The following is a 27515-nucleotide window of genomic DNA, read 5'->3' as shown; positions in this document are numbered from 1 at the left end:
TTGATTAAGATAAAATCATTTACCTGTAAACAAACATTTTTAGTGGCTGAGTTAAAATATTTTGACATGATTTTAGGATACCCTTTTATGTGTGCAAGCAAGTTAAACCTAAATATGGATCGACAAATGGGTTATTTTACATTTAAACCTGAAGATGAAATTAGGTTAATTCCAAGTACAAACCTGAGTGAATTAAGCTTAAGGGCGCGCTTTACCCCTGACGCGCAACCGAATGCAAGGGTTTGCAAGATTTCTCTTTTCACCTGCTACATTGAAGATAGAATCAAATTTAAGGTCTCATATTAAAGAGGATGAAATTTTCTATAGTTCTGCGTTTCTATATTTCAATTATCTTTATTACACACCTTATAAACTTGAGTTTTAGTACAAGAAAAAAGGGCCTTTTCGACTAGCCGTAACTTATTTAAAAAACGTTATTTGAAAATTTTAAAAACGCAGAACTATAGATTGGTCTTTTTACTACTATAATCCGTTTAGAGTGCGTAGCTATCATTATTGGTTAATTCGAAAAGAGTAATCTTGGAAACCTCTGCAAATTAAAAATTACCACTGTGCGGTGCCGGCGTCTAGCGGCAGCTCGGGGAAGCTCGCCGGAAATCCCCCTCTCAGCACCGCTTCTCACCACTCCAATGCTTGATCCACGTGTTTCCATCTGTCAAACCCGGCGCTACTCTACCTCTGTGTTTAAGAGTCTTCCGTAGTGGAAGCCATGTTGGATTTCTTCCCCATAAGAACAATGTTAACTTTGGGTCCAAATATCTCATCAGCAAATTGTCATATAATTATGGATAAGGAGTTAAATTTAAGGAATTGCGGTCCTCTAGAGATTGACGTTTTTTATTTCACAATTTTTAATTTTTATAATGAATAATTGATTATTAATTAGCTTAAAATTAAGCTAATTATTGAAAGGAAATGAAAATGGATTTTCGAAATTCAAAAACCTCAGTCACGAGTCTATTATGTTAAAAATACAAATTATAAATTTCAAAGCTATATCTTAACAAATAACGCCGTTACGTGTCCACAAATGATGTAATGTTTAACATTGTTCTTATGGGGAAGAAATCCAACATGGCTTCCACTACGGAAGACTCTTAACTGTGTTTGTGAAGTTTAGAGATAGTTAAAAGTGAGTTTTTAAATGCCTGGAACTTCAAGGAAAACTCGTGTCAAACGACATTTGACACTTTCCACTAAAAGGAAAAGGTCTACAGCGAAGAATCTTGATAAGTGGCGGGAAAGAAAGAGAAATATTTGGTGAGTGGTTTGTTATATTATTGTTATTATTATTGTTAATTATGTTTAGGAATCAATATAAGCCAATTAATAAGCAGATAAAATAAGTACCGTAACTGTCTTTATAGGTTTGAAGGTCATTGTCAAAATAAGGCGAACTTATGACAAATAAGGCAACAACTGTTATAAGGGTTATAGCTACCAACAGACTGTCATTGTTTTGTTTATAATCCATAGCAAAAATCTATACAATCTATATCAGCTAGTACTTTGTGCAGTGAAATATAGTAATAAACAGTGTACAAATAAATCTTAGATCTGTGTGTACCGGATAAGTAAATAACAGGGGGCCATTGTTAAAAATCAAATTATTAGTACCAGTTGTTTATACTCAATACAATAAACGCGCGGGCAATTTTTTAAATGTGTTTTAGATTACCATAAGCGGGATAACTGTATGATTAAAAAAACTAAATACTTGCCTACTTAATCAATTGATATATACTGGAAAATGTGTAACGAATATCAAAAGGTCCTTTTTAAAAACATTGTTTTTAAATTATGGAAAGTTTAATGAACCGGAATGAGCAATAAATAATCATTAAAAGGTTTAAAAAAGGTAACCTAATCATTATTTAAACTACCCATTTTTTTTTCAGCCTAGTATCTGCAAGCGAATGTCAGTCTAACGCTACTGTCTTCCATGATTTGCCAAAAACAGATGAATCAGGCATTACTTCAAAACATAACACAGTCATGTCAGAAATGAACAACAATGATGAAATAATAGAATCTACTGATACAAGGTAAGGTATTAATTCGCCCTGCCTGCCCGTTATTTAGCTTTTCATAAGGTTTATAAAGTATAGATGGTATTAAAGTATAAAAGCTCCTTCGAAAAAATGTTGGAATGCATTTTGAAGATCAACTATTTAGCTAAAACATTACCATTACTAATTAATCCTCTGCATTTAGTCGATCCTTATAAAATAACTGTTCATTGTTGCCAAACTGTGTAGGCCTACAGCTTACACAATCACTCGGAGAAATAAACCCAATTATTATTGAGTACAGTAGGTACAGACTTATCATATACCTTGTTCAGTATATATTTTTTTCAGCTTCGTACGCCTCTCCGAATGTCAGATTAGCGACAGCTTCCATCACAGTACTCCTAAAGACCATGATATAATTTCCAAAAAGGATAACGTTACTGAGGCTGAACCTACAGGAATACTAAACAATGATGATCTGCCTGATGCTGGAAGAGAGACTATTACCATAAGGTAATTAATGCATTATAAATAATATTGATGCTAGCTATTTTTTTTTACCAATCACTAACCTTATACAGTAGTATTAACTCGGTAATACATACAATTTATCTTTTTATCAATTGTACAGAGAATTAAAATATTAATGTTCTAACAGTTACTTGATAAATAATTAGAACTGACTAAAGTCAGTATAAAGTACAGTATTAGTAACTATTGTTGTTCATGTAGTTAAAACTATGTATTTAAAAATGTAAAATGTCTACCTATGTAGAATGTTTATTAAAACTACATTTGTTAATTTTAAATCGGTAAATACGTTAAATTTTATTATGTTTTTTGCAGGCGGAATGACAGTCTTGACAGTGACAGTGACGATTCAGACTGGTTAGCCGGAATTGAGCTTCTCGCTCCCAGGTATTTTCAAAACTATGTTATTTCTTAGAAACTCCCTTTAGAGAAAAATGTATTTTTATGTAAATTATTAAAGAAAGATGGGTAATACAAACCTATTTTTTATTACTGTTAATTTTTCACAGTTTAAAATGTTATACACTACTTCTGCATGCTTAATATATTTTTTGCCCTAAAAGTAATTTACAAAATTTTAATTCACATTATAAAGACAATTAACAGTTTAATAATTAACAATTAACATTTATTTTTGAAAATAGTTTCTAAAAAAGTAGCCTAAATGAAATACATCTATGTGAAGTCTGGTCGTTGACTTTAGAGTGTATGATAATTATTCGACTACAAGTTTGGAACTTGATAAATTTGTGTTTACAGAGATGAAGAAGATAACGAAGATATCGCCAAAGAAATATCCATACATGGAAGGAGGATAGTTAACATAGATCATTTTATCAAATCCCTGCAATCTCTAGAAAACCACGAGCCTTTTGACTGCAAGTTTTCAGATATGTATTTGATAAATGACAGACGCATTGGTCTGATAGATGAATTGACATTCCATTGCAAGGTTTGTCGGAGGATTGAAAAAATCACGACGGACATATTACCTAACAATGGAAATGTAATGAATGTGAATACTTCAATGGTAAGTATTAAGACTATACGCGCGATACCATTATTAATTGAAATAGTATTGTTGTATACAGCACCAGTATATACAAGGTGATATCAAAATACCCACGTTGCAGCAGACCTTCATACTAAGTGAATTTCCAATGCATAAATGTGTCTCTCACTATTACACAAAGTCACTTAAAAAAAACCCCTACTTACCACTTACAATTCTATAAATTTATCTTCTAAACAACAGTATAAAGAAAGATTATTAAGATCGGTTAATATCGTATAGATAACTGATTTATTGCAAAATGTTTCATACGATACATGCTTATTTTGACTAAATGTTTTATTATTGCCGCAAAAAAGCATGTATTCTATTAATTTTGTGACTTAAGATTGAACTATTACGAGCCAAAATTTAAAGTGCCACGTTCGATAAAAAAAGATAAAAGATGAAGGTATGACAAATATCGGCCAAGGATATAGTCAACTGGAGGAGCTGTGTTGCAGTTTAGACATGCCGTGTATGTCTACAAAAACGTATAACAAACACCAAGAGCTCTTATATACAACCATTCATGAATGCTCATGGGAGAGCATGGCTGAAGCTGCTAAAGAGGAAGCTAAATTAGCGATCGAGGAAGGCAGAGTTGATAAAGAAACGGGAACCCTAGAAATTACAGTAGTAGTCGATGGTGCCTGGAGTAAAAGGTCATACAAAACCAACTACAATGCTCTCTCCGGAGTGGTAAGTACATACGTGTAAGAAATGTCCTATGTTGATGAGGGAAATGGTCTTTACCTTTTTTATCATTTAAAATTACTGAAAACATTAGGTTTGTTTTTAATAATAGGTTTGGCTGAAAAAATACTATGTTAGTTTTGAAGTTATTGTTCTATGTCCAACCATTGCAGGGATATTAAAATTGCTAAACACCAAATTGCTAAAATTGCCATTCATAAATCGAAAATAAGTGAAGATATAAACCTAAATAACTGGAACTTGGTATGAAGCTTTATTCACTTTATTGAATCATATTGATGATTGCATAAAACACACTAATTATGCTTGTAAAAAAATGTACTATCATCCTTTGAACGACCATTCTTATTGCGTCACATTTCATTTTCAAGGCTTGCATCATGGGGTATAAGACCAAGAAGGTTCTCTTTGTCGGGGTTCGCAACTCTTATTGTTCTATCTGTGCACGGGCTGAGTAAAAACAAATCCAACCAGCTGAACATGTGTGCTATAAGAATTGGACCAAGTCATCGACGGCAATGGAGGCTGACATAATAGTGGAAGGGTTTAAAAAAAGTATCGAGATGTACAACTTGAAGTACGTGAATGTAAGGTGAGTATTTTTTCGTAGGTTTGTCTATAGTTTACTTGCAGATAGGGTTTCTTAAAATATCGAAAATGCAGGCAAAAATTACCATAACTTTTTTTTTAGCTACATCAATCAAATTTCAGATTTGTCTGTACATTTCTTACAACTATGAACGTTTTCGATAATTTTACCCAAAATATGAATAAATATGGAAAAAAATTACATTTCATAGAATATGAAAACAGAGATAAGTCTTATCTCAATTTCTATCGGTCTGTCTGTTAATTGGTCTATTGTTTCATTTATATGTACGTCCACACACACACATAAGGTAAGGGAATTTTAGATCATTTTTCATAGATAAATGATCAAAACACCCAAATCCATTTATTTTATTTTAATTTTGTTACAGGTGAAGTGTCCAGCGTCTGCTAAAAACCTAACACCAGCAGAGGCAGTGCGTCAGAAAGTGATAAAATTTTGTTATCTCAATGACGAAGGAGAGCTGAGATTGAAAACACACCATTGCTACCATTACCAAGTGCAAGGGCAGCTTCATATAACCGGGAAGAAATACTGTTTGTTTGTAGTTTGGACACCTCATGGTTTGTCAGTGGAGAAGATCATGAGAGACGATGAGTTCTGGAGGAAGAATATGGAAAATCCACTAACTGACTTCTATTTCAAATGCATTCTGCCAGAACTTATTGATCCCAGATACCCAAGAGGGCTACCCATCAGAGATAGGATATAAATTCTATTAGGGTCTATATCCGAGATTTAATTAATCAAATCATCAAAATCTATAATCCATAATCAACTCAATCATCAAATCCTTATTAATAAATATATTTTCAAATAATTTTATAATCCTACCGAGTTTTTAAATAGTTGCCATGTAATCCAGGATGTGGACTAGGGTCCTGTTGGAAAATAAAATAATATTAGGTACCCTTTATGTATTTGTTGTGTATACTTTGCATATAGTGAAGGACAAATTATAATGTGTATTTGTACGTCATGTACACAAATTTCCTTTTTTTACTGCCAATGTCCATAATTTTAAGATGTCTAATGGTGTAGAAAAAAAGTAATAATTTTGAATAACAAACATAGCTTACTTCGCTACATTCTACCATAGATGAAACAAACTTGTTGCTTAGTCTATGATTATACTGTACGCGACATCGGAGCGCTTACACCCAGTAGTAGCCTAGTTTGAGTTGTGTGGTTGTGTTGATGCGACGAGGCAAGGCTACCGAAAAGCGCTGGTCTACCAGGACTAACCAACAAGGGCTAGCCCACGGAGCAGAGAAAAGTGACTCCAGCCCCTCCCCCCCCCCGTGACGTCATGAGAAGGAACGATGCCACACGCCGCCAGCACGCAGCGCCTGGTATTGCGTTTGCGTTGCAAATACACTGTCCTGCAGCTCTCTACGTTAATGGAATTAGAATCAAACTTATATATTTCTATTCTGCATGAATTGACGATTCCAACGGTGCAAATATATTTTGGTTTAATAATGTCTGTGATTTGTAATAACAAGAAATACTTACCTAGTTTTAAACGTGTGACATGAAAATGTAAGTAAGCGTAAACTTTTTTTATTTTTGAGGTAGAGACAAACTTTCAGCGAGAAAGTTGTAGATAATTAAATTATCTACAACTTTTATTGCAAACATTTTTTTATAAAACTGCTGGTTCGATCAGTAATGCAATGAAAACACAAAACTTCATTTAACTGCTGTCCCGGGGCGACGCACGGCCGGCCGTACCGCGTTTTGCCGCATATTGTTTTGCGACAACAATTGACTTAACATATTATTATAAATATTTTTAATAGATATAACTTAATAAATGTTTTTCTAAAATACATTTAAGATTTACAGTAATAAAATAGATCAAATCTAACTAGTATAATGCCTACAACGGAAAGTGTATTGTAATACTGTAAAATCCTTCAGTTGTATTACAATTTCATAATGTGATTTAAATTCATAACATACGGTTATATGTAATAAGTAACAGTATATTCCAAAAGGGTACATTGCTATATTCATTTACTTATAATATTATTTTAGTTTAATGATATTTTCTCAGTATACATTAGATAGCTCATGAAGAATAATAGTCCAGTAAATCTGTCAGAAAATATGGGGTTGCTGTGCAAAAGGTCGGGTAGTTCTGATTTTTGGATATGTTGTTAGTATTGGGACCATAGCATAAAATCCAAGTTATCCACCTCGAGATACTGCCGCTCGCCGCGGGGCGCGCCACTTGTTATCGAAATATTTAAAATATGGCAATTCTTATTGTTTTTCACTTAATCTCTCGAACCGTTGATTTTACCGAAACTTTTATATTATTACATTAAAGAAGAATAAATTTGTGACAGTTTAAGCCCAACAGCAAGTATGTAGCGTAAATAATGGTCAAAATACAGACCATCAAAATAAATAAATTTTCCAAAGACGTATAGAAATTGTGTTTTTTTCCATATTTCCACAATATAGTTGTTTGAAGCAAACACCGTATTGATTTAGAGAGTATAGCAGTTTATTTGCTATTAATAGAAAATAAATGAAAGTATGAATAAAAATAACCCCACCTCAGCAAACCTGCAGACTAAGCTAATTTCTATTTGCTTGATTTGATCTTCACAAACCTATTTAAATAACATTAGGTTTAACTGGTACCTAGGTTTGCTGCTACAGGGAGGGTAATATAGTATATAAAATAATAATAGTATGATAAGAAACAAATAAATTTACCCAATTTTATAAAAATGTGTCTATAAATAAGGAAAAAACAATAATTAAATCTTCGCTATTGGAATAACTTGAGGTTTTTTAATTTACATTTTTTTAATTTTCTCCATAACCAATAAATGATTTGTTTTTAAGCTCTACGAAATTCTTTAATGATACAATTGTAAAATTGTATGTTTTGAGGGTTAAAAATTACAAAAAATATTCTTACTGGCAAAATACCTATAAGGCAACCGTTCCTATGGCCTTATCATGCCGATCATGCTTTGCGAACTCGTTTTAATTAATAAATGTACGTTATACATGACGTGATCTCTTGATTCACTAATAAAAGTAATGTTTGTACCTAATTTCACTAAATCGGATGATTTTTGGGAATCATCGTGCTAACGAACGATAATAACTTTTTTGGATACAGTTTATGAAAATCTTTAGTTTTTTTTTATACAGGGTCTCCTAAAAACTCACCTAGTTTGAACATTTATTTATTTATTGTACTAGATACAAACTACTGTTCAACGACTGATACCATAGAGAAGGCTATGCTGATACATTAAATGAAAGATAATAAAATAAAAGTTATTTTAAGACTATCACACCTCATTATGCGACCCATTTTTAGCTCTGCAGACATGCAAGCTATTTTTACTCATTTTTATCATTAATATTTTATTATTTGTATTATAATTTATTACCAAAACTATGTTCAAGGTAAAATAGGTGTACGCTACTTATTGCCAACGTACGAAACTAAAAATTTAAAGTATACTCTACACAGCACGAAATGATTATTACTCATCCATTTAAACAATAGTATCGTGAGGTATGTTTAAAACTATAGTCTTTTTCGGACACCCGGTATAGGCCTATATACATATATATATTTATATATGTTATAACAATTTGAACCAACAGTATTTTTGGCCTCTAGGAATACCAAAATGAAAAAATAAATCGGTCCCGGGTCTAGGTCTTACAATGTAATAGCGTATTCCCTATAAGGGAAATTCGCTAATAATCAGCATATCATTTTTATTGAATGGTGTGTGTTGAGGAAACCACTATTTAATCTTTTCATCAATTTCGTTGTCTCGAGCAATGCGAGAATGGTGCACGTCAACATGTTGCTCACTGTTAATGTTCAACTGACGTCATGTTTTATAATATTTCTCAACTCCTACAGATTTGATGAGGACGGCTCATCCCAAGCGCCCATCAAGTTACAACATTTTGTCTGTTATCCCTCGTCCTCGAGTCAATCCTTCATTGTCTTTATGAGGGCCTGTTCGATAGGCTAATCAGATCAAATTCCACACCAGAACTTGTCTGCACGTCTTGTAGTAAAATTTCCGATCTTTGTGAATTTTGTGTGTTCTTCAATATCAATCTTGTATTTCAATTCATATTCAGCATGTCCTGTATAGATGGGCGCACTTGGCGTGGAAAGATTACCCGCTGCATGGAAGATCTGTAGAGTGATTGTAATTGGAAGATCTTATTCGCCTGATCTTTCAGCCTTAATAAACTGTTAACTATGTTAAACTGTTTTATTTTGTTTTTATGTGAAAGTATTGTACCCAAAGCTTAGTTAAACGTTTATGTATAAACATTTGACAGCTTTGGGAAGAGTAGTTTTGCCGTTGAAGGTATATTTTGAAGGTCAGTTTTTCAGCATGTAAACCTACATTTATTAAAACGAGTTCGCGAAGTATTATCAGGCCATGGGAACGGTTGCTTTATAGGGTTTTTTGTTAAGAACGGGGTTTTCGTATTTTAGACCCTCAAAACATACAATTTTACAATGTATCTCTAAACCATTTTGTAGAGCTTAAAAACAAATCATTTAGTACATTAAAATGTTTTTTTACAGTTATAGGTTATCGAGAAAATTAAAAAATTGTAAATTAAAAAACCTCAAGTTATTCCAATAGCGAAGATTTAATTATTGTTTTTTCCTTATTTATAGACACATTTTTATAAAATTGGGTAAATTTATTTGTTTCTTATCATACTATTATTATTTTATATACTATATTACCCTCCCTGTAGCAGCAAACCTAGGTACCAGTTAAACCTAATGTTATTTAAATAGGTTTGTGAAGATCAAATCAAGCAAATGGAAATTCGCTTAGTCTGCAGGTTTGCTGAGGTGGGGGTATTTTTATTCATACTTTCATTTATTTTCTATTAATAGCAAATAAACTGGCATACTCTCTAAATCAATACGGTGTTTGCTTCAAACAACTATATTCTGGAAATATTGAAAAAACTACATTTTTTATACGTCTTTGGAAAATTTATTTATTTTGATGGTCTGTATTTTGACCATTATTTACGCTACATACTTTCTGTTGGGCTTAAACTGTCACAAATTTATTCTTCTTTAATGTAATAATATAAAAGTTTCGGTAAAATCAACGGTTCGAGAGATTAAGTGAAAAACAATAAGAATTGCCATATTTTAAATATTTCGATAACAAGTGGCGCGCCCCGCGGCGAGCGGCAGTATCTCGAGGTGGATAACTTGGATTTTATGTTATGGTCCCAATACTAACAACATATCCAAAAATCAGAACTACCCGACCTTTTGCATACCAAAATGTCTAATTTTACTGGACTATAACAACTTTTGTCCTCATGTATTAAACACCGACAAATAGGATACATAATATTCTAAGGCAAACATGGCTGAAAAATAAAAACATTGGCATTGGTGCTGTGAATATTTTTAATTTACATAAATGTAATAAAATACGGTAAACAACTTACAAAATAATTACTTTGGTGTTTTGTTCCCTGATTGTACCCATTTTGACATTTTTTGTGTACTTTTTCTATTGTCTACTACTTTATTCAGTCTATTCAGATGCCTAATCCTAATTATAGTCCTTAATTTAGCATAGAGTTTAATTGCCATCGGGCAGACACTGGGATACTTTTCTTTTAATACTTGTTCGAATCTTGCCACTACTTTTCTTTCCCTGTCAAGGCCACTGCCATGTTGCATTTTGAAATCATTTTCAAATAGCATCACTTGCTTCTTCCATCCATCTGATGGTTCCGTAAGACCTGAAATATAATGACCCGTTTCAGTTACATGTTGTATTTTTTCAGTCGCAACTATGCATTTTTTAATTTCCATCTCAATTTATGTATGTAATTAATCTGTACTCAAGGTAAGTTATACTTGAAGTTGTTTTTTTAAATAAAAACCAAGGGTCAATAAGTATTAGTTATTACAAGATAATTAATTAATTAACTAATAATTACAAAATATGTTTTGTGTGTGTCGGTTACGGAGAGGCTAAAAAATATGACAATTACATTTGTGGAATTAGGTTAAACTGTAACGAGTTATAACTAAAAATATTCATACTCGCAGTAAACATGAATAATCAGCGAATTTCAAATGCCAGCATATGTAAAGTACAAGTAAATAAAGTGTTATTAACCACTACGTTAATAACAAAACAGCTAATTTCCTATACGGGAAATTCGCTAAAATTAATCATTATTTATTAATTTAGTAAATTAAAGCTTTTACCTCCACGAGAAATAGATGATACCCAGCTTTTCTCCAGGGTTGAATTCTGCGGTAGAAGACTTCTTGTAACAGTTCCCAAGCTTGGGTCAAGGTGTTTGACTTTGAACGCTACGTATCCTGCAATATAATTAATAGCTTCTTGTTCAGCCCAGTCCTTTTCTTGGCCAATAGGGAAGTCGTCAGCAGAAAAACTTTCGTCTTCATCAAATGGTTCATCAACCGTTTCTGTGATTTTGACCTGCTGAGGTTCATCAAGAGGAGTTACTTGCTTATCGGCTTCTTCATCGGCTTCTTTAGCACTGAAAGCAGAGTCTAACAATTCAGCTGTTAGGTAAGTGCTAGTTGATGTCTTATCATCCTCAACAAGCTGGTTCGACTTGGGAGATGGCTTAGGTAATTTATTAGAAAGTAACAGTTGTTTAATCCTGTATGTTACTTCTGTGGCAGTTGGATGGTCGTTAAATCTTCCCATTCCCCTCAGTTGCCCAAACAAGCTTTCTAATACATCCTGTGTTAGTCTCACGGTTAAAATGTGTTTCAAGCCAATTTCTTTTAGATCTTCGTGAAGTTTCAGAAGTGAGGAGATGGACATGAGAATCCCTTTTTGGAAAGGAAGGATGTTCTTCTTTCCAATGACCCTCATTGTTGAAATTGTTTGTTCAACTTCTGCTAATATTTTCTTCTGATCTCTAAAAACATTTTCATCAATGCCAAAGGCGAAATTCATAGGGTTATTCCCATACAATCTTTTGCTGTTCATGAGATCGAAAAATTGGTCCATTAAATCGAAGAAATCTGAAGCCTTATTATTACCTAACAGCACCAATATAGCCTTAGCCACTGTGTGTGAGAATACTGCTTTAGCAGGGCCGACTTTTTGCCTTGCATTTCCCTTTAAAGCTAGAAACTCCGGTTTGAGTTTATGGCATAGCCTTATTTCACCTTTGTCTTTCTCTAACAAATCAGTAAGTAAACTTACTTTTATTTCAGTTCCGTCCCCTAACTTTAAGCCGCTGTCCAATAAGTGATTTCTCATTAATTTAAAATAATGAGGCATGTCTGCAAAAACGTAAATGTTTCGAGATGCACAAGCAGGGTTTACAAAAGAGTTATTGTCAACGCATATTTTTAACTCTTTGTACAAGGTATTGCAGCCCCCTAAATCGGATACAACAGCAACAACCCGTATATTACTTGTTTCTAATTCTTGTATTATATTAAACAATATATCTTTATTCATCGTTGTATCAAAAGAGTAGTAAACAGGTTGTTTCCAGGGGGATACTAAGCCTCTTGCCAGAACAACCTGGACTCTTGAGAAGGGTCCTAGAGCTTGGTCGAAACCTGCGTGGTAACAAATTTTACTATCGATGTGCATTTCATCGAAGCTTAAAATGCACGTTCTTTCAAGGTCAGTCATTGTTTCTGAGCTTTTAGACATAAGTTCTAAAACATTAGTCAAAAGACCAGGATCACATTGAAACTTTGAACACCATCTTTTTAAAGTTGATGGTGAAGGCAAGGGGAAGTTCATTTTTTTCCTTAAAAATTCATAGGTTTTCTGATTGAGAGCTCTTAAAACTATAGCTCTAGAAATGTCATCAGAGTTCCACTTCACTATACTTTTTTTACTAACAACAGCTTTTATTTGGTTTGCAGTAAAGATCTTTTTAGCATTGTTAAAAAATGAATGACACTGTTTATTACATTTCGAACTTTTTACTGAAATGTTTTTTTGCTTGGTTAAGGCCATTTTCAAATTAGTTTTAGTTGTCATTAACCTTTTAAATTTTTTTGCATTTACTTTAATTTTTTGTTTAGCTTTTTGTAGTTCGCTTTTTAGTGCGAGCAATTCACTTTCAATGGCTTCAATCTTTTTTTGTTTTTCTAAACAATTTAAACAATCAGTGATGTTCTCTTGACTACATGATGTGTTAATACTTTTACTACTTACATTAATAGAATTACTTTCAATATCTTCTGTCATTGATTCAACATGTTCCAATCTAGGTTTTTTAGGGCTTAACGTTTTTAAGCGATCTAAAGCTGCTTTCTTAATTATACGATTGTTGTGTCTTTCATACCTTAAGTTTTCATGGTGGTCTTCGTCACTCGTCCTATTTAAGTTGATCGATGGAACAGCACCCTTTTTCAAAATCTTTTTTTGTGGCAAGCCAAGGAGTCTGTTTTTCATATCGTCCTCATAATCACTAGGAAGAAAGTGGTCACTACAAATCCTAGCATTGTTTTTATTTATAGGATCTGCCCTTTTGCATTTAATTTCCCAAATAGAACTGATCGCTGGATCTTTAGGAAATGTGTGATAAACAACACCATTAGTTTTTCTTTGATAATTTGCGCACGTTGCTACAGAACAATTAACAACCATCGTAAACAATTAGAGTACAACTCACATTTCACCACACACTATCACCAACAACACTACTATAAAACTGTAACACACACATGACAGAACGCGGTGAGAAACGCGACTAATAAGCCGGGTAGCAGCCACGTGGTCCGCGAGTGTCCTTGTAGCTACGTCATCGAGGGGGGAAGTAGGGGAGGTGGCGGGGCCGGGCGGCGCGCTCAGACTTCAAAGGAGTGGGCCAGCCCTTGTTGGTTAGTCCTGCTGGTCTACTGTGGCCGTGGCTGGCAGTGAGTGGTGCGCGGGCGGGCGCGACTGCGCGTGCGAGAGCCATCTCAGTCTCAAGCACTGTGCAGCCCGGAGTTCGTTGCTTGCCAGTTGCGGCCATCTTGCCATTTCCCCTCTCGCCGCATCGCTCCTAGCGCTCCCAGCACATAACGGCGTAACTGGCGTTAGCAACAACGATCGCAGGATTTCTACTGCGGGTAAAGCGCGCCCTTAAGTAGTATTAAAGTAGGAGATGTTGAAATGTGTGAAGAAGCTGAGAAGTTAATTAAGAATTTTCCTACCGTATTTACAGATAAGATAGGATCAGCACTTGATTTGGAAATTGAGCTTAAAGTGACGGATGATAAACCTGTTAGTATCCGCCCTTATTTTTTAAGTCCACCCAAAGTAGAGAAGATGAAAGCTATAATTGATGACTGGATAAAACAAGATGTCGTGGAAGTTTCCACTAGTCCATATAGTGCCCCTGCATTTTTAACTCAAGATGACAGACTTGTAATTAACTACTCTGAACTCAATAAGAAGTTAATCAATGTAGATTACCCACTAGGAGATATGCAGAATATGTATCAGCATCTAAAAGGAGCTAGATATTTTACAGTCATAGATTTAAACAAAGCATTTTTACAATGTCCAATCGCTTTAAAATCCAGAGACTTAACATCATTTAGTACAATTTTTGGTAAATTCCGTATGAAGAGAATTCCATTTGGATTGAAAATAGGCAGTAGCGTGCTATCACATTATTTGGACAAAATATTTAATGACATCAAATTTCAGTATATGATTAACTTTTGTGATGATATAGTTGTATATAGCCCTGATAAGAGAAACCATATTGAGCATGTTACAGAAGTGATTAAGAGATTAGCAAAACATGGACTTACAGTAAATCCACAAAAAGTCAAATTCTTTTGTAAGGAAATAAGTTTTTTAGGACATATTATTAAACAAGATAGCATCACAATAGATCCCGAGCGAACTAGCTCATTAATGAAATTTCCTGCTCCAAAAACTGTGAGGCAAGTGCGACAGTTTATAGGAATGTGTGGTTATTGGTCTCGATATATTCCTAAGTATGCCGAGATATGTTTACCTCTGTTTGCGCTGAAAAAGAAAGGTGTAAAATTTAAGTGGAATGAGGAGTGTCAAAATGCGTTTGAAACCTTAAAGAGTAAGATAGCAAATCCGCCTATACTACAAATGGCCGATTTTTCTAAAGAATTTGAATTGCATACCGACGCAAGCGACCTAGCAGCTGCTGGTGTTTTATTGCAAAGAAATGAGGAGGGGAATTTAATGCCTATTGCTTACTATTCGAAGAAATTCACACCTACTGAGATGCGTTATAGCACTTACGAAAAGGAAGCTTACAGTGTAATATTGTGTGTAGAGAAATGGCATCAATTCTTGGAAGTAAGAAGTTTTAAATTAGTTACTGATTGTCAAGGTCTTAGTTTCATGCTCAAATCTCGAAAAAGCCGGGGAAGATTGTCTAGATGGTTTGAAAGGTGGTTTAGTCTTCCATTCACAGTTGAACATGTAAAAGGTTCGGAGAATATAATAGCCGATGCGTTATCACGTATGTTTAGTGGAGACAAAGAGAGTGAGACGCAAATTGACGAGACAAATCTGTTAAGCAATATCAACAATGAAGTCTATTTTTGTAATGTGTTAAATGAAATACCATTGGATCTTAAGGACATTAAAGTACATCAAGAGAGCGATGAAGAGTGTAAGAAAATCATTGAAAGCATCAAGAATAAGACTAATAATGAAAATTATACCCTGAAAAATGAAGTTTTATTGTTCAAAAAGAAGATTTATTTGTTCAAGAAACTGTTTAGTGTAATATTCGCATTCTATCACAACTCATTAATTGGTGGTCATATGGGAATTTTTAGGACTCAAAGTAAAGTAAATGAAAGTTTTCACCATCCTGACTTAAATGAATTCGTAAAAGGTAGAGTCCGTGAATGTAAGATCTGTCTGATGTCTAAGTCGGAACAACGTAAGTTTGAAGGTCGATTGATATCTGTTCCTGTGACTCAAGCTCTAAACACTATGTTTATTGACCTAGCTGGACCGTTTCCCCGATCAAATAAACTCAATCAGTACATTTTAATAGTAGTCGATGCATTTACCCGTTTTGTATGGTTGTACCCTTTGAAGGATTGCAAGACAAAATTTATCATAGAAAAATTGAAGATAATTTTTGATAGTTTCTCAGTACCCCGAATACTTGTGTCTGATAATGCCAGTTATTTTACATCCAAGGAATTTAAGAAATTCATGTTCAATAACTATGTGGAACACAGAAAGCTAGCTGCGTATAGAGCAAACGGAAATTTGTCAGAACGATATTTGAGGGAGACTAATAATGCTTTACGGAGTTTTTATGGTAATCAACATGATAAATGGGATTCAAATCTGGGACTGATTGCCACAAGTTTCAATACTGCTGTAAATAGTTCGACTAAATCAACTGCTTTTAATTTAATGTTTGCCCATCCTTGCAACAATGCACTGACAAACTTATGGAATGTTAATGACATTATTTCGGAGAAGTTAACTCCTGATCAAAGGAGGGAGAGTTTGGAAAAAGCCATTAATAACGTCAGGAGGAGTATCGCCAGAAATCAAAGGAGGGAGAGATATAGCTATCCTCGGAGAAACCATCCATTTAAGTTGAATATGGAAGTATACATCAAGACACATTATTTAAGTAATGCAGCAAATAAATTCAGCAAGAAGTTAGCACCTAGATACGTTGGACCTTATGTAATACGCTATTTTCTGAGTGATTCAACTGTACTAGTACAAAATCCTAGCAAGTTAGAAGACGTGAAGAAAATTCATATAATTGACTTAAAGAAGAGTTAAGTAGTGAAGAGGACCAAAAGTAACCAATGTATTGATGGAAGAGGAAATATGAAAAATGGAATTAAATGGAAGACTACGTAGACTGAAGCTAAATTGGTCTTTATGAAATGTCTGTAAAGTAGAAGTTAGATTTGTTTAGTTGAATTATTAATTAGTTAAGGGATTTTAGCAAGCTAAGAGGGAATTTGAAGTTTTGTAAATTACTACTGTGGGAGTTGTTTTAGGTTCTTAAGAATTTTTCAAAGTTTTAAAGTGTTTTTAGTAAAGAGAGTGTATAAATGTGTATGTATTGGTGAATGTGTGAGTATTTGTGGAAGCAAAAGGTAGTATGAATCTGTATGAATCTAAAATGGAGTCTGAACGTAGTGTATGAGTGGGATTTTTACTAAAGGACGCACAATAACATTTTGATTAATTTTGCACTTGTAAACAGGGAAAATAACACAGAACACAAAACACTTCACACGAAACACACGAGGGAACATAAAAACAGGGAATATAACACACTGGGATAAATAAATTAAGGGAAAACTAAAGAAAAACACAGCATACGCAAACGACATAACTAAACAAAACTGCAGAAGTGAAAGTTTGTTTGTCTGAAGTTGATGTTGGGAGGGGTCAGTGAACTGTGAGCGGATGTGAAGAGTTCAAATGAGAATTAAATAGGCTTGTTTAAGATCGCTTAAGTAATTGGGGGTTTTAAAGAAAGGTTTTATTTTAAGGTATAATTTTTGTAAATAGGATTGATAATATTTGAATTGTCTTAGGAAAATGAAATGCTTCAAAATGAAAAATTGTGTAAATAGAAGTTGTTGTTTTGAGTAGAGGGTTCTGTAAGGTGCTGTAAACATGTGGAGGCTATTTGAACTAGGAGTTAGTGTTTGTAGAATTTGTTGATAGGTAGCGCTAGTTGAAATGTCAAACGGAGATAGGGTTTTATGATTTGTTTTGAAAGGTTTGTTTATTCTTTTGTAGAGTTGTTGTTTTAAAAGGAAATCTATATATTAATTTGAAACTGGTTTTCTTTGTGACAGCTAATTTTAGAGAACAGCTGGGTGTAGAAACTCGGTAGGGGTCTCTAAAGAAATGTCTTGGTCTGTAGATGAGCCATCAAAAGAGAAACGTGGTAAATTCCCTTGGAGCTCTGCCCCAGTGGCCTTTAAATTCCCATCCCATGTTATTCTTATGGAGGAAAACGGGGTTTTGTCACAGCTAATTACAGAGAACGGCTTCGCGTAGAAACTTGGTAGGGGTCTCTAATGAAAGGTCTTAGTCTGTAGATGAGCCATCAAAAGAGAAACAAGGTAAATTTCCTCGGGGCTCTGCCCCAGAGGCCTTTAAAGTTCCCTCTTCAGGTTTGTTTACATTAAGACCATATGCATACATTTGCACTACTTTTGAATGAAACAGCTGTTAATATTTAAATTGTGATTTACTAAATTTGTCAAAATGAAGTATTTGCAATGTATTTTTTTCTGATTTTAAAATTGATTTTCTTCTGAATCGTGCCATGTTTTGCAATGTAATGTTCTATTACCAAATTAGTGGAAAATCCTAATATCACAGTAACTCTTAAAATTATTTCTTATGGAGTTAACTGTATGGGTTGGTTTCTGCCTTTTTTACCACTTCTTGGAGATTGCACGTAGACGATATTCTTTGGCGTATTGCATCTGTAGTAGACGATACTTGGTTGGTGTAATTTTTAAAATTACAATGGAAAAAAGTGAGAAATACTGGACGGTTTGATATAGTAAAAATAAAACTGAATTAACACTGTGCTACATTTCTTGAGCAATAATTGAAAGAGCCGATTTGCAAACAATGGAAACAGGAAAGTCATAGAACACAACCAAGTACAGTAGAAGAAATAGAAATAATGTTTTTTTTTCATTTATAGACATTATAGACAACATAATGCGGCTATGAGTGGGGAAAATTTGTAGAAAACGCTACAAATAAGGTCAGCTTTTCAAAAAAGATAAGATATTTACAAACAATTTTGATTATATCTAACTGCTGTGTACATCTTTGAGTATTTCCATAATCTTTGAGTCGACTCTTAAAAAGTCATCGGAAATTATGACTGTTATTCGTTTTAAAATAACGCCTGTAATGCTTTGCAATTGCTCGAATTCGAGCAACAGGTACACTAGTGTAAAATTAATTTTGAGAAAGAGTGTATAATTTTGTTTATGTAATTTCAAGTTAAGGAGGGGAAATTCTGTACCGTTGGTAGTTAGTTTAAATTGAAATTAAGAAAAAACAAAATCATATTATTTAACCATTGGCTAGACTAAGATTAAGAAAGAGTGTCCAGCAGTTTAAAAGATTTAGTTTGTAGGGTTGGTAGTGGCTATTGATAACCCATTTCAAGTTTTGTCAGTTAAGTTAACTGGAAATATGGTCTACAAATATGTGGTTGCTGTAGAAATTACAGAAATCAACCACATTGATATTGAGATTGACTTCTTGTTCACCTTCTTATGATTGGTCCAGTAGCTTTTGCACCACATCTAGTTGCTTTGCATGGTATCTGCTAGTGCCAGTTCTGGGGGGTTAGGTGTAAAAAGGGGTATAGGTGTAATACTTTTTCTGAATGAATATTTATTGTAGAAACAAATTTTAATACTACTTTGATAGCGATAATTTATTAATTTAAGATAACAAACGTATTAATATGCAGTTACAACTACATTGCACTTCCAACCTTTTTTAAATAATGTAAAGAGATTTCAACTGCCAGATATAACCATATTTATTGTTCTTAAATTATTGTGGACGGACTCATCAATTTTGATGTTTATTTGCTTTCACGTCCATTGCCTATGGATGACTGAAATCTGACATCGCTTGCTGATTGGTTCCTGGAATCTGGAACCCAACTTCAGCTGTCTCTAGTAGACATTTCTGAATTTCAATATGACTAATCAAAGTCATTTTAGACTTAATTGAGGTATAATTAATTAACTATACATAAAAATAACCATATTGATCTTAAGTATTTTTATAATTTAGAACAATAACGTTCTATTTGCCAGATAGACCCATCTATAATATTAAAACGAAACAGGGTTTTTTATTTCACGATTCTGAATCAACCACGTGACGGATTTTCATGATTTTTGTGTTGAAAGAAAGATAATTTTGAGAACCAGGGAATGTCGAAGCCATAATTTTAGTTTAGGGTTTCAGTTTTTAGAAATTAAGTTTTAATTTTTAAAAAGTCTAGCAGCCGATGCTAGCAATTTAAAGTATTTTCAATGCTGGTTTAACTAACAGCTGGTTTATAACTGTCATTGAAATGTTTATGTTACGAGTTGATTGTTTACAAAAATATTGTTCGTTGGTGTTTGCTTACATACTATTTAACTTTAAAATGTTGGTAGTTTTCCCCTACCGTGAAGGATCTGCGTTATCAGGAAATGTGTTATTTTGAACTAAACATCTCAAACACTGGCGTTTACTCAAGATTTGTCGTAAATGCAATCCGTGTAATTATTACTTTATGCATTGCAAATTTCAACTCATATTTGGAAAATATTTTTTCAGCAGTCAATCGCTTAATTGTTTAAGATATAAGTGGTTTACGTGTTGATACTTCTTTTTCTGTATGTTTGAATGTGAGTATGTCGGCATACTAAAATTTTGGTTAGTAATAGAAGCGTCAATCGGTGTAGTAGGTCTCTATAAAACTGTCAAATAAACTGCAGCAGAAACCAAAGTCGACTCATACCATACCAACTATCCCCGTATAGTACTGATGATTCAGAAACTTGGGCACTGACCAAAGAATCGAAAAACCTTAATGCTGGGTTAGATAATAAAGTGCAGAGAAAATATACAGACAAGTTCAAGATAACGGCCTGGAGGTCGAAATAAAAAAGAACAGAGAGCTTAGAGAAATGTGTTAACACCCAAATTATAGGGATGCTTTCCAGAAGTAGGTAAAGCTTGGATGGACAGGCTGTACATAAACTTTTAAAAAGTGTATTCCAAGGAGTACCACACGATAGACGGGAAATATCAAGTTATGAAATGCATCCTCAGACTGGGATCTAAATTTTGAAGAGGCAGGTGATAGAAGAGATCCTCTTAAAAGTTTCAGTGGTCACGGAGGTAAGATAAGGTACGGTAAGTACGTAATGTAATTGGAGGTGGCATGTAGCTACTCTACTCAAAACCAGTGTGAATCGGTCACCAATCTCACTTCAAGATTTTTCAAATCGACACAAATGCTGTTTTATGGCAAAATTATCGGATTTAAAATACATATCGCCATATATTAGGTCTATAATATTCGAATGGAATAAATAGGTGGTCACGTTACATTTGTTTATAAGTCGACCTTCCCCATTAAAACTGCCCAAATTTGTGTCTATGCGTATAAACTAGATCTTCTGAATTATTCCGTTTTAGTTGAAACTCGATTCCCGTACGTTGGACGGGCCACCAGCTCGTATTGATCTTAAGTATTTCTTTAATTTATAACAATACCGTTCTATTTGCCGGTTACAACTATATTAAATTAAAGTTTTGATATAGCCTTGATTGAAAAAAATAATGTGATAGGGGATTATTAATTAATAAAACATATAAAGTTGTTTAAAAAACATTTATTCATGAATCATTACATGGTCCCTTTGTTTACTAACATAGAAAAAAGGAAGAAAACCTTATTAGTATTGTAATAAAAAATGAAAAATTTATAATTAAACTTCATTTTGGTAGTTACCAACAAACTTATTATGAGTTTTGGTTTTTCCTATGAATCCCAAAAAAATCATTGCTTGGTAAAAAGTGTCACAGGAAAACAGGTTAACTTGTTTTCATCAAGCTCTTCAACAAGTAACAAGTTCTTCATCTTAAGTGTGCTAAGTTTTAGTATTTTTTTAATCCTTTTTGGTGTCTTTTAGCTAAGTGTTTGGTTAGTTGTGTTTTCGGAACATTTTGGCACTCCTTTTCCTCGCTTACGCTCATTTAGTGTTTCTTTAGGAGTATCTAATTTGATATTTGTAGTAGTAACCTTATCACCACCATGTATTTCAGCATATTCCACTTTACCAAACACCTGAGTAAAGGTGATGCAACTCACTTTGGCAAATGGAATACGCTTGAATGCCAAATCATTGCTGGAGTCTTCAAAATCGAAGAAGTCTTGGTTGGACATCTGAATAATATTGAAGAGATTATCTCTTTAACATTCAGAGGAATTCTTTGCATAATAATGGGAGACTAATATTCCGATATATTGAGAGCCTTCAATTTGCCTATGTATATTGTCTACCTCTTGTACTGCTCCATGTCCTGTGTTGAGTTTTGGAAAGATGCCTCTTGCTCTGGAGTCATCACAAGGGGAATTCAATATTGCCATTTGACTTTTAATAAAGTCACGAGCTAAAATAATCTTTCGACAAACACATCCATGAAGTTTGAAGTCATAAGTCTCAAATAATCTTTCGAAAAACACATCCATAAAGTTTACGCCACTGTACAACTCTTCAGAAATAACTCATAATTTCCCTACTAACATAATTCCTCACACTAGAGTGGCGACGACTTTTATGAAAATGGAGTCCCATTTTCAAAATTAGAGGGTCAAATTATCAACAGCTGTTCAATTTGACCGTGTTATGTGTTGATAACTTAATTTCTCAAGGTGCCCATACACGTACCGGCAAGCCTGTCAGTTCTGCCTGAACAGTCCGCCGGAGACCGGCGGACTGTTGGACTGACTACCCCATACACGTTCAGTTCAATTCTGTCCGGCGAGCGCTTCAAAACACATTGATTTCTTCGTGCGTTTAGTTTTTAGTAGTTTAAAAAGATTTGCAAGTTTTTTTGTGTAGTTATTTATTTTCTAAAGATTATTTATAGTTCAAAATGTCTAGTGATGACGATGATTACGCAGTTTTAGGTTTATTACTAGCAGTAGTTCCTACCAAAAAACGGCGAAAAAAACGTGAGTGTTGGTCGAAAAGCTGGTTGATGAAGAGGGACACGTATTCTCACATAAATTTATTAAAAGAGTTAAAGGTGACTCCAAAAGACTGGCATAATTACTTAAGAATGGACGAAAATACGTACCTAGTTCTTTTGTCACTGGTTGCTCCATTGATTGAGAGGGAAAACACTGTGATGAGGAATGCCATATCTCCTCACGAACGTCTAACCGCTACACTTAGATTCTTAGCTACTGGGAGGAGTTTAGAGGACCTAAAGTATTCAACAGTCATATCCCCACAAGCACTAGGAAAAATTATACCAGAAACCTGTGAGGCGATCTACCAAGTTCTCCAAAAGGATCACTTGAAGGTAAGAGAAATAATATATATGAGCATATTAAAAAGAGAGAATTTTATTTCATGTCTGCACACAAACACAACACATAGTTAATACAGTATAAAAAAAAGGTTTATGTTGAGCGATTAAACAAATTTACCACATATTCTATAAGTCTACATATTGTATGGACACTCTGTAAATGTAACACATAATTCAATGGTTATCAAACTTCCGAAATTAAAGCACAATACTGTACTAATTTATAACTTGTTGACTTGTAACTTGTTGACAATAACTTGTTGTAATAATTTAAGAAACATCATTGTATTCTGAGAGGAAAGTTACAAGTTCATTTGTAGTACGCTGGTCTTGTGATTGTGACGCATTCAAGTCAACGTAAACCTGTGAGTTGGGTGGAGGGGTTACGTTTTGGTAGGATTGTGGTGATTGGTATGGGGTGGAATTTCCGTGCTGCGAACTAATGGATGTAGATGGGGAATAATTGGTTGTAGAAATATTACGCATCGGAGGAAACTGTCGTGGTGAAAAGGACTGGTATTGTTGGTATTCATATGGTCTTTGGTTAACCAACGCAAAATTACTGCCTAAATTACCACCCTCTGCTTCAAACAAAACATCATTTATAAACTTTTCTGCCCACCGGCGTTGATCGTTTGGCAATTCCCTCAATTTGAGTGCAATCGTTTTTCCAAAAGCATCAAAGCGATCATCAGGGTTTTTTGGTGTCTTAAAATGATTTTGAACGGTAGTTAAAACTTCATGTGTCAATGTAACATTATCTGCTGGTTTTGGTCTCGATGATACTTTAGAGCGATTTACATTGCTATTAGATGATGCGGGTAAAGCAGTACTTTCGATGTCGTGCACTTCGATGTCTTCGCTAGGAGCAATCCGCATACTGTCATCATGCACATCTACGCTCGGCGTGGATTCCTCATTCTGAAAAAAAAATACGGGATGTAATTCCCTAATTTTAAGTAAAATAGTCTAATAAAATAATAATATAATTATATAATTATTATATATAATATATATAATATTCTATTATATATATATTATAATAAGTTATAATATTATTATACATTTTAATAATATTATTATAATTATAATATATATTATAATTATATATATTATAATTAGTTACATTATATTATAATATATAATATTATATTATACAGGGTGAGTTTTAATTGTCCCCCTCCCCAACTTTTTTCTACATTTTTTCAAATATCAATCCCAGACCACTTCCAAACATTGTTGGGTAGTAAGTACTTCATTTTGACAAGGTCTTCATTTCCGGCCGCCATCTTGGATCCGCCATATTGGATGCAAAATTTTTTTTTCAAATGTAAAGGTGGGGTTGTGACCCATTATTTCGAACTACATTTTTACCCTGATTACAATGCCGCAAACCATTTTCAAAAATCTTGGTTCATTCTAAAGTTACGAGGGCTTTTTAAAACATTATTTTTAGCCCATTTTAACATTGTGCATTTACAAACTAAGACCATAATCCCAAAATAGTGCTAGATAATGATAAGTATACACTACTAGTAATTGTCCACCTATTTTCACTTGATTATGACTGATGTATTTTTTTCGGCCGCCATCTTGGATCCGCCATTTTTAAATGTGATAAATTATTTTAAATATGAACGGGGTGTTGTGACCCATCATTTCGAACTACTTTTTTAAGCTGAACTTAATTCCATAATCCGTTTTTCATTTTCATTTTTTGATTTTGAAATATTGACATTTTTAACAAAAAAAATTTCAATATTTCATAAATAAACTTGATAACAAAAAATGGATTGCGGCATTGAGTTTAGCTTAAAAAAGTAGTTCAAAATGATGGGTCACAACACCCCGTTCATATTTAAAATAATTTATCACATTTAAAAATGGCGGATCCAAGATGGCGGCCGAAAAAAATACATCAGTCATAATCAAGTGAAAATAGGTGGACAATTACTAGTAGTGTATACTTATCATTATCTAGCACTATTTTGGGATTATGGTCTTAGTTTGTAAATGCACAATGTTAAAATGGGCTAAAAATAATGTTTTAAAAAGCCCTCGTAACTTTAGAATGAACCAAGATTTTTGAAAATGGTTTGCGGCATTGTAATCAGGGTAAAAATGTAGTTCGAAATAATGGGTCACAACCCCACCTTTACATTTGAAAAAAAAATTTTGCATCCAATATGGCGGATCCAAGATGGCGGCCGGAAATGATTACCTTGTCAAAATGAAGTACTTACTACCCAACAATGTGTGGAAGTGGTCTGGGATTGATATTTGAAAAAATGTAGAAAAAAGTTGGGGGGGGGGACAATTAAAACTCACCCTGTATAATATATTATATATAATAATCATAATAATATAATTATATAATAATATAATAATAATATAATTTTAATAAGAATTAAAACTCTTCTTCGTTTTCAGTTTCCAAGAACAGAGGAAGAATGGAAATCCATAGCAAAACAATTTGAGCAGCGTTGGAATTTCCCACACTGCCTCGGTGCAGTTGATGGGAAACACATTACCATCATCCCTCCCCCAGACTGTGGTTCGGAGTTCTTCAACTACAAAGGACACCATAGCATGGTGTTGATGGCAATCGTTGATGGAAATTATAGGTTCATCATGTGTGATTTTGGAACAAATGGTAGAGTGTCCGATGGTGGTGTTATTCAGAACACTTTATTTTATGACAAACTGCAACACGGTACATTAAATATACCTCCTGAAGAAATTGTCAAAGACACATCTACAGCTTTACCTTACGTATTTGTTGCGGATGATGCATTTCAGTTACGCGTCGATATGATTAAACCATTTAGATTGGCAAGTTTAACTGATGACAATAGAAAGGTGTACAACTATCGTGTATCACGAGCAAGGCACATAGTAGAAAATGCGTTTGGAATATTGAGTGCCAGGTTCAGAATATTTCATACTTTTATAAATATGAATCCTACAAAAATTGAATCTGTTGTAATGGCATGCTGTGTATTGCACAATTTTTTGGTCAACACTGTTCCGAAAACGTATGCCCCTACAGAATGCTTTGACATCGATGACAGGGAAGCTGGTATCACAAATGTAGGTTACAATTGTGAACATGAGAACATGTACGGTTTACAACAAAGAGCACGTGGAAGCACCATGACTGCCGCAATAAGGGTTCGAGAAAAATTCATTGATTATTTTGTTAATGAAGGTAGTGTCCCGTGGCAGAGAAACTTCATTCATTGACATTGGAATGAATAGTTTTGCATTTGTTGCATTATTTTAGTAACTTTAAATATAACTGTTGCTTTTCGAATGGTAATGATGTGGTATTGATTTGATTATTTTGTTAATGAATGTAGTGTCCCGTGGCAGAGAAACTTTATTCATTGACATTGGAATGAATAGTTTTGCATTTTTTTCATTATTTTAGTAACTTTAAATATAACTGTTGCTTTTCGAATGGTAATGATGTGGTATTGATTTTGCAAATAAATAAAATACATAAATTACATGTTGTTGTTACCTCATTGTTCCCAACTTGTTCATCTTCGCTCAAGTTACTCCTTGACTGGCGGGGAGTTTCCTGGTCGTCCAAGAAATGCAGGAGATTGTAGTACCACAGTTTTGGCAAGTACACATCTTCGGCTGAAGCACCTGACTTTGTTGCTTCCCTAACCTTTTTCAACTCTTTCCGGTAACTACTTCTCAAATTGTTTATTTTCTTCAACACAGTAGATTTATTACAATTTGGATCTACCTGCTTCCACACTTCAATTAACCGTCCGTAAGCTGCTTCCTTCTTCATTCTATCATGATAATCTGCTGATTTTACTTTCCACAAGCATTTCTCACTTTGATACACACTAATAAATTCCTCTAAGCATTGGTTCTCTTTTTCACGTGACATTTTCACAATCACAAAACAACAACTCACAAATAATCACAGAAACAATTCACAACTACTAGCAACAACTCGGAAATACAAATGAAGTTCGGCCGGTGGTCGGACGCCGCTCCCCATACACGTTCAGTTTTGACTGAAACAGCTTCCGGCAAGCCGGTTGAACTGATGAGTTTCCATTCGATCACCGGCCGCCGGTACAGTCTTAACTGACAGTCCAGCCGGACCCCACACACGCTACGGCCGCCGGTCTCCGGCGGACTGTTCAGGCAGAACTGACAGGCTTGGCGGTACGTGTATGGGCACCTTCAGTTTAGATGTTGTTTCGTCTAAATTGTGGTTTAGGTGTATCCCATGTTTTTTTATGGAACGTACTTTGTCTTGTTGTTTAGAAATAAAAAATTGCACATTAGCAACTCTATATACTTCGCAATATTGTAGATGAGTTGAGAGTCTATTTCTCTCATATAGACCATTACAGTGGGAACAAACTAAACTGTAAAATGGAACCTGTGCATCTCGCCTCCTTTTGACT

General features: G+C 34.1%; 2 protein-coding genes across 2 annotated transcripts; one reads left to right on the top strand and one right to left on the bottom strand.

Annotated features, from left to right (window-relative positions):
• The first annotated feature begins 1165 nt into the window (after positions 1–1165).
• Positions 1166–5654, top strand: LOC128984298 (uncharacterized). The gene is made up of 7 exons (XM_054403603.1): positions 1166–1281; positions 1920–2066; positions 2382–2546; positions 2880–2951; positions 3324–3516; positions 4165–4317; positions 5313–5654. Exons 1-7 carry the CDS (start codon positions 1166–1168, stop codon positions 5652–5654), a joined length of 1188 nt encoding a protein of 395 aa, XP_054259578.1.
• A 16013-nt stretch (positions 5655–21667) lies between these two features.
• On the bottom strand, positions 21668–27224 carry LOC128984296 (uncharacterized). Its single transcript, XM_054403602.1, has 3 exons — positions 26603–27224; positions 23386–24000; positions 21668–21925 (listed from the first exon to the last, which is right to left on the bottom strand). The coding sequence occupies exons 1-3, from the start codon at positions 26984–26986 to the stop codon at positions 21668–21670; spliced, it is 1257 nt and encodes a 418-aa protein (XP_054259577.1). The 5' UTR covers positions 26987–27224.
• Positions 27225–27515: the final 291 nt, after the last annotated feature.

The sequence above is a fragment of the Macrosteles quadrilineatus genome, unplaced genomic scaffold (assembly GCF_028750875.1).
Source record: "Macrosteles quadrilineatus isolate MER2022 unplaced genomic scaffold, UCM_ALF_1.0 Scaffold_2__2_contigs__length_208266976, whole genome shotgun sequence".
Taxonomy (NCBI): Eukaryota; Metazoa; Arthropoda; class Insecta; order Hemiptera; family Cicadellidae; genus Macrosteles; species Macrosteles quadrilineatus.
The sequence above is the reverse complement of the archived record's forward strand: the minus strand, read 5'-3'. Positions and strand labels throughout refer to the sequence as shown.

What these genes read in the sequence shown, in the direction of transcription:
- LOC128984298 (XM_054403603.1), top strand. Translation starts at nt 1,166, where the DNA reads ATGCCTGGAACTTCAAGGAAAACTCGTGTCAAACGACATTTGACACTT. An exon ending in ATAGAATCTACTGATACAAG is followed by an intron (nt 2,067 to 2,381) that starts GTAAGGTATTAA and finishes TATTTTTTTCAG; the next exon opens with CTTCGTACGCCTCTCCGAAT. An exon ending in AGAGAGACTATTACCATAAG is followed by an intron (nt 2,547 to 2,879) that starts GTAATTAATGCA and finishes TGTTTTTTGCAG; the next exon opens with GCGGAATGACAGTCTTGACA.
- LOC128984296 (XM_054403602.1), bottom strand. Translation starts at nt 26,986, where the DNA reads ATGTCACGTGAAAAAGAGAACCAATGCTTAGAGGAATTTATTAGTGTG. An exon ending in AACAAGTTGGGAACAATGAG is followed by an intron (nt 24,001 to 26,602) that starts GTAACAACAACA and finishes TTTTTTTTTCAG; the next exon opens with AATGAGGAATCCACGCCGAG. An exon ending in AGCGTACTACAAATGAACTT is followed by an intron (nt 21,926 to 23,385) that starts GTAACTTTCCTC and finishes AATATTATTCAG; the next exon opens with ATGTCCAACCAAGACTTCTT.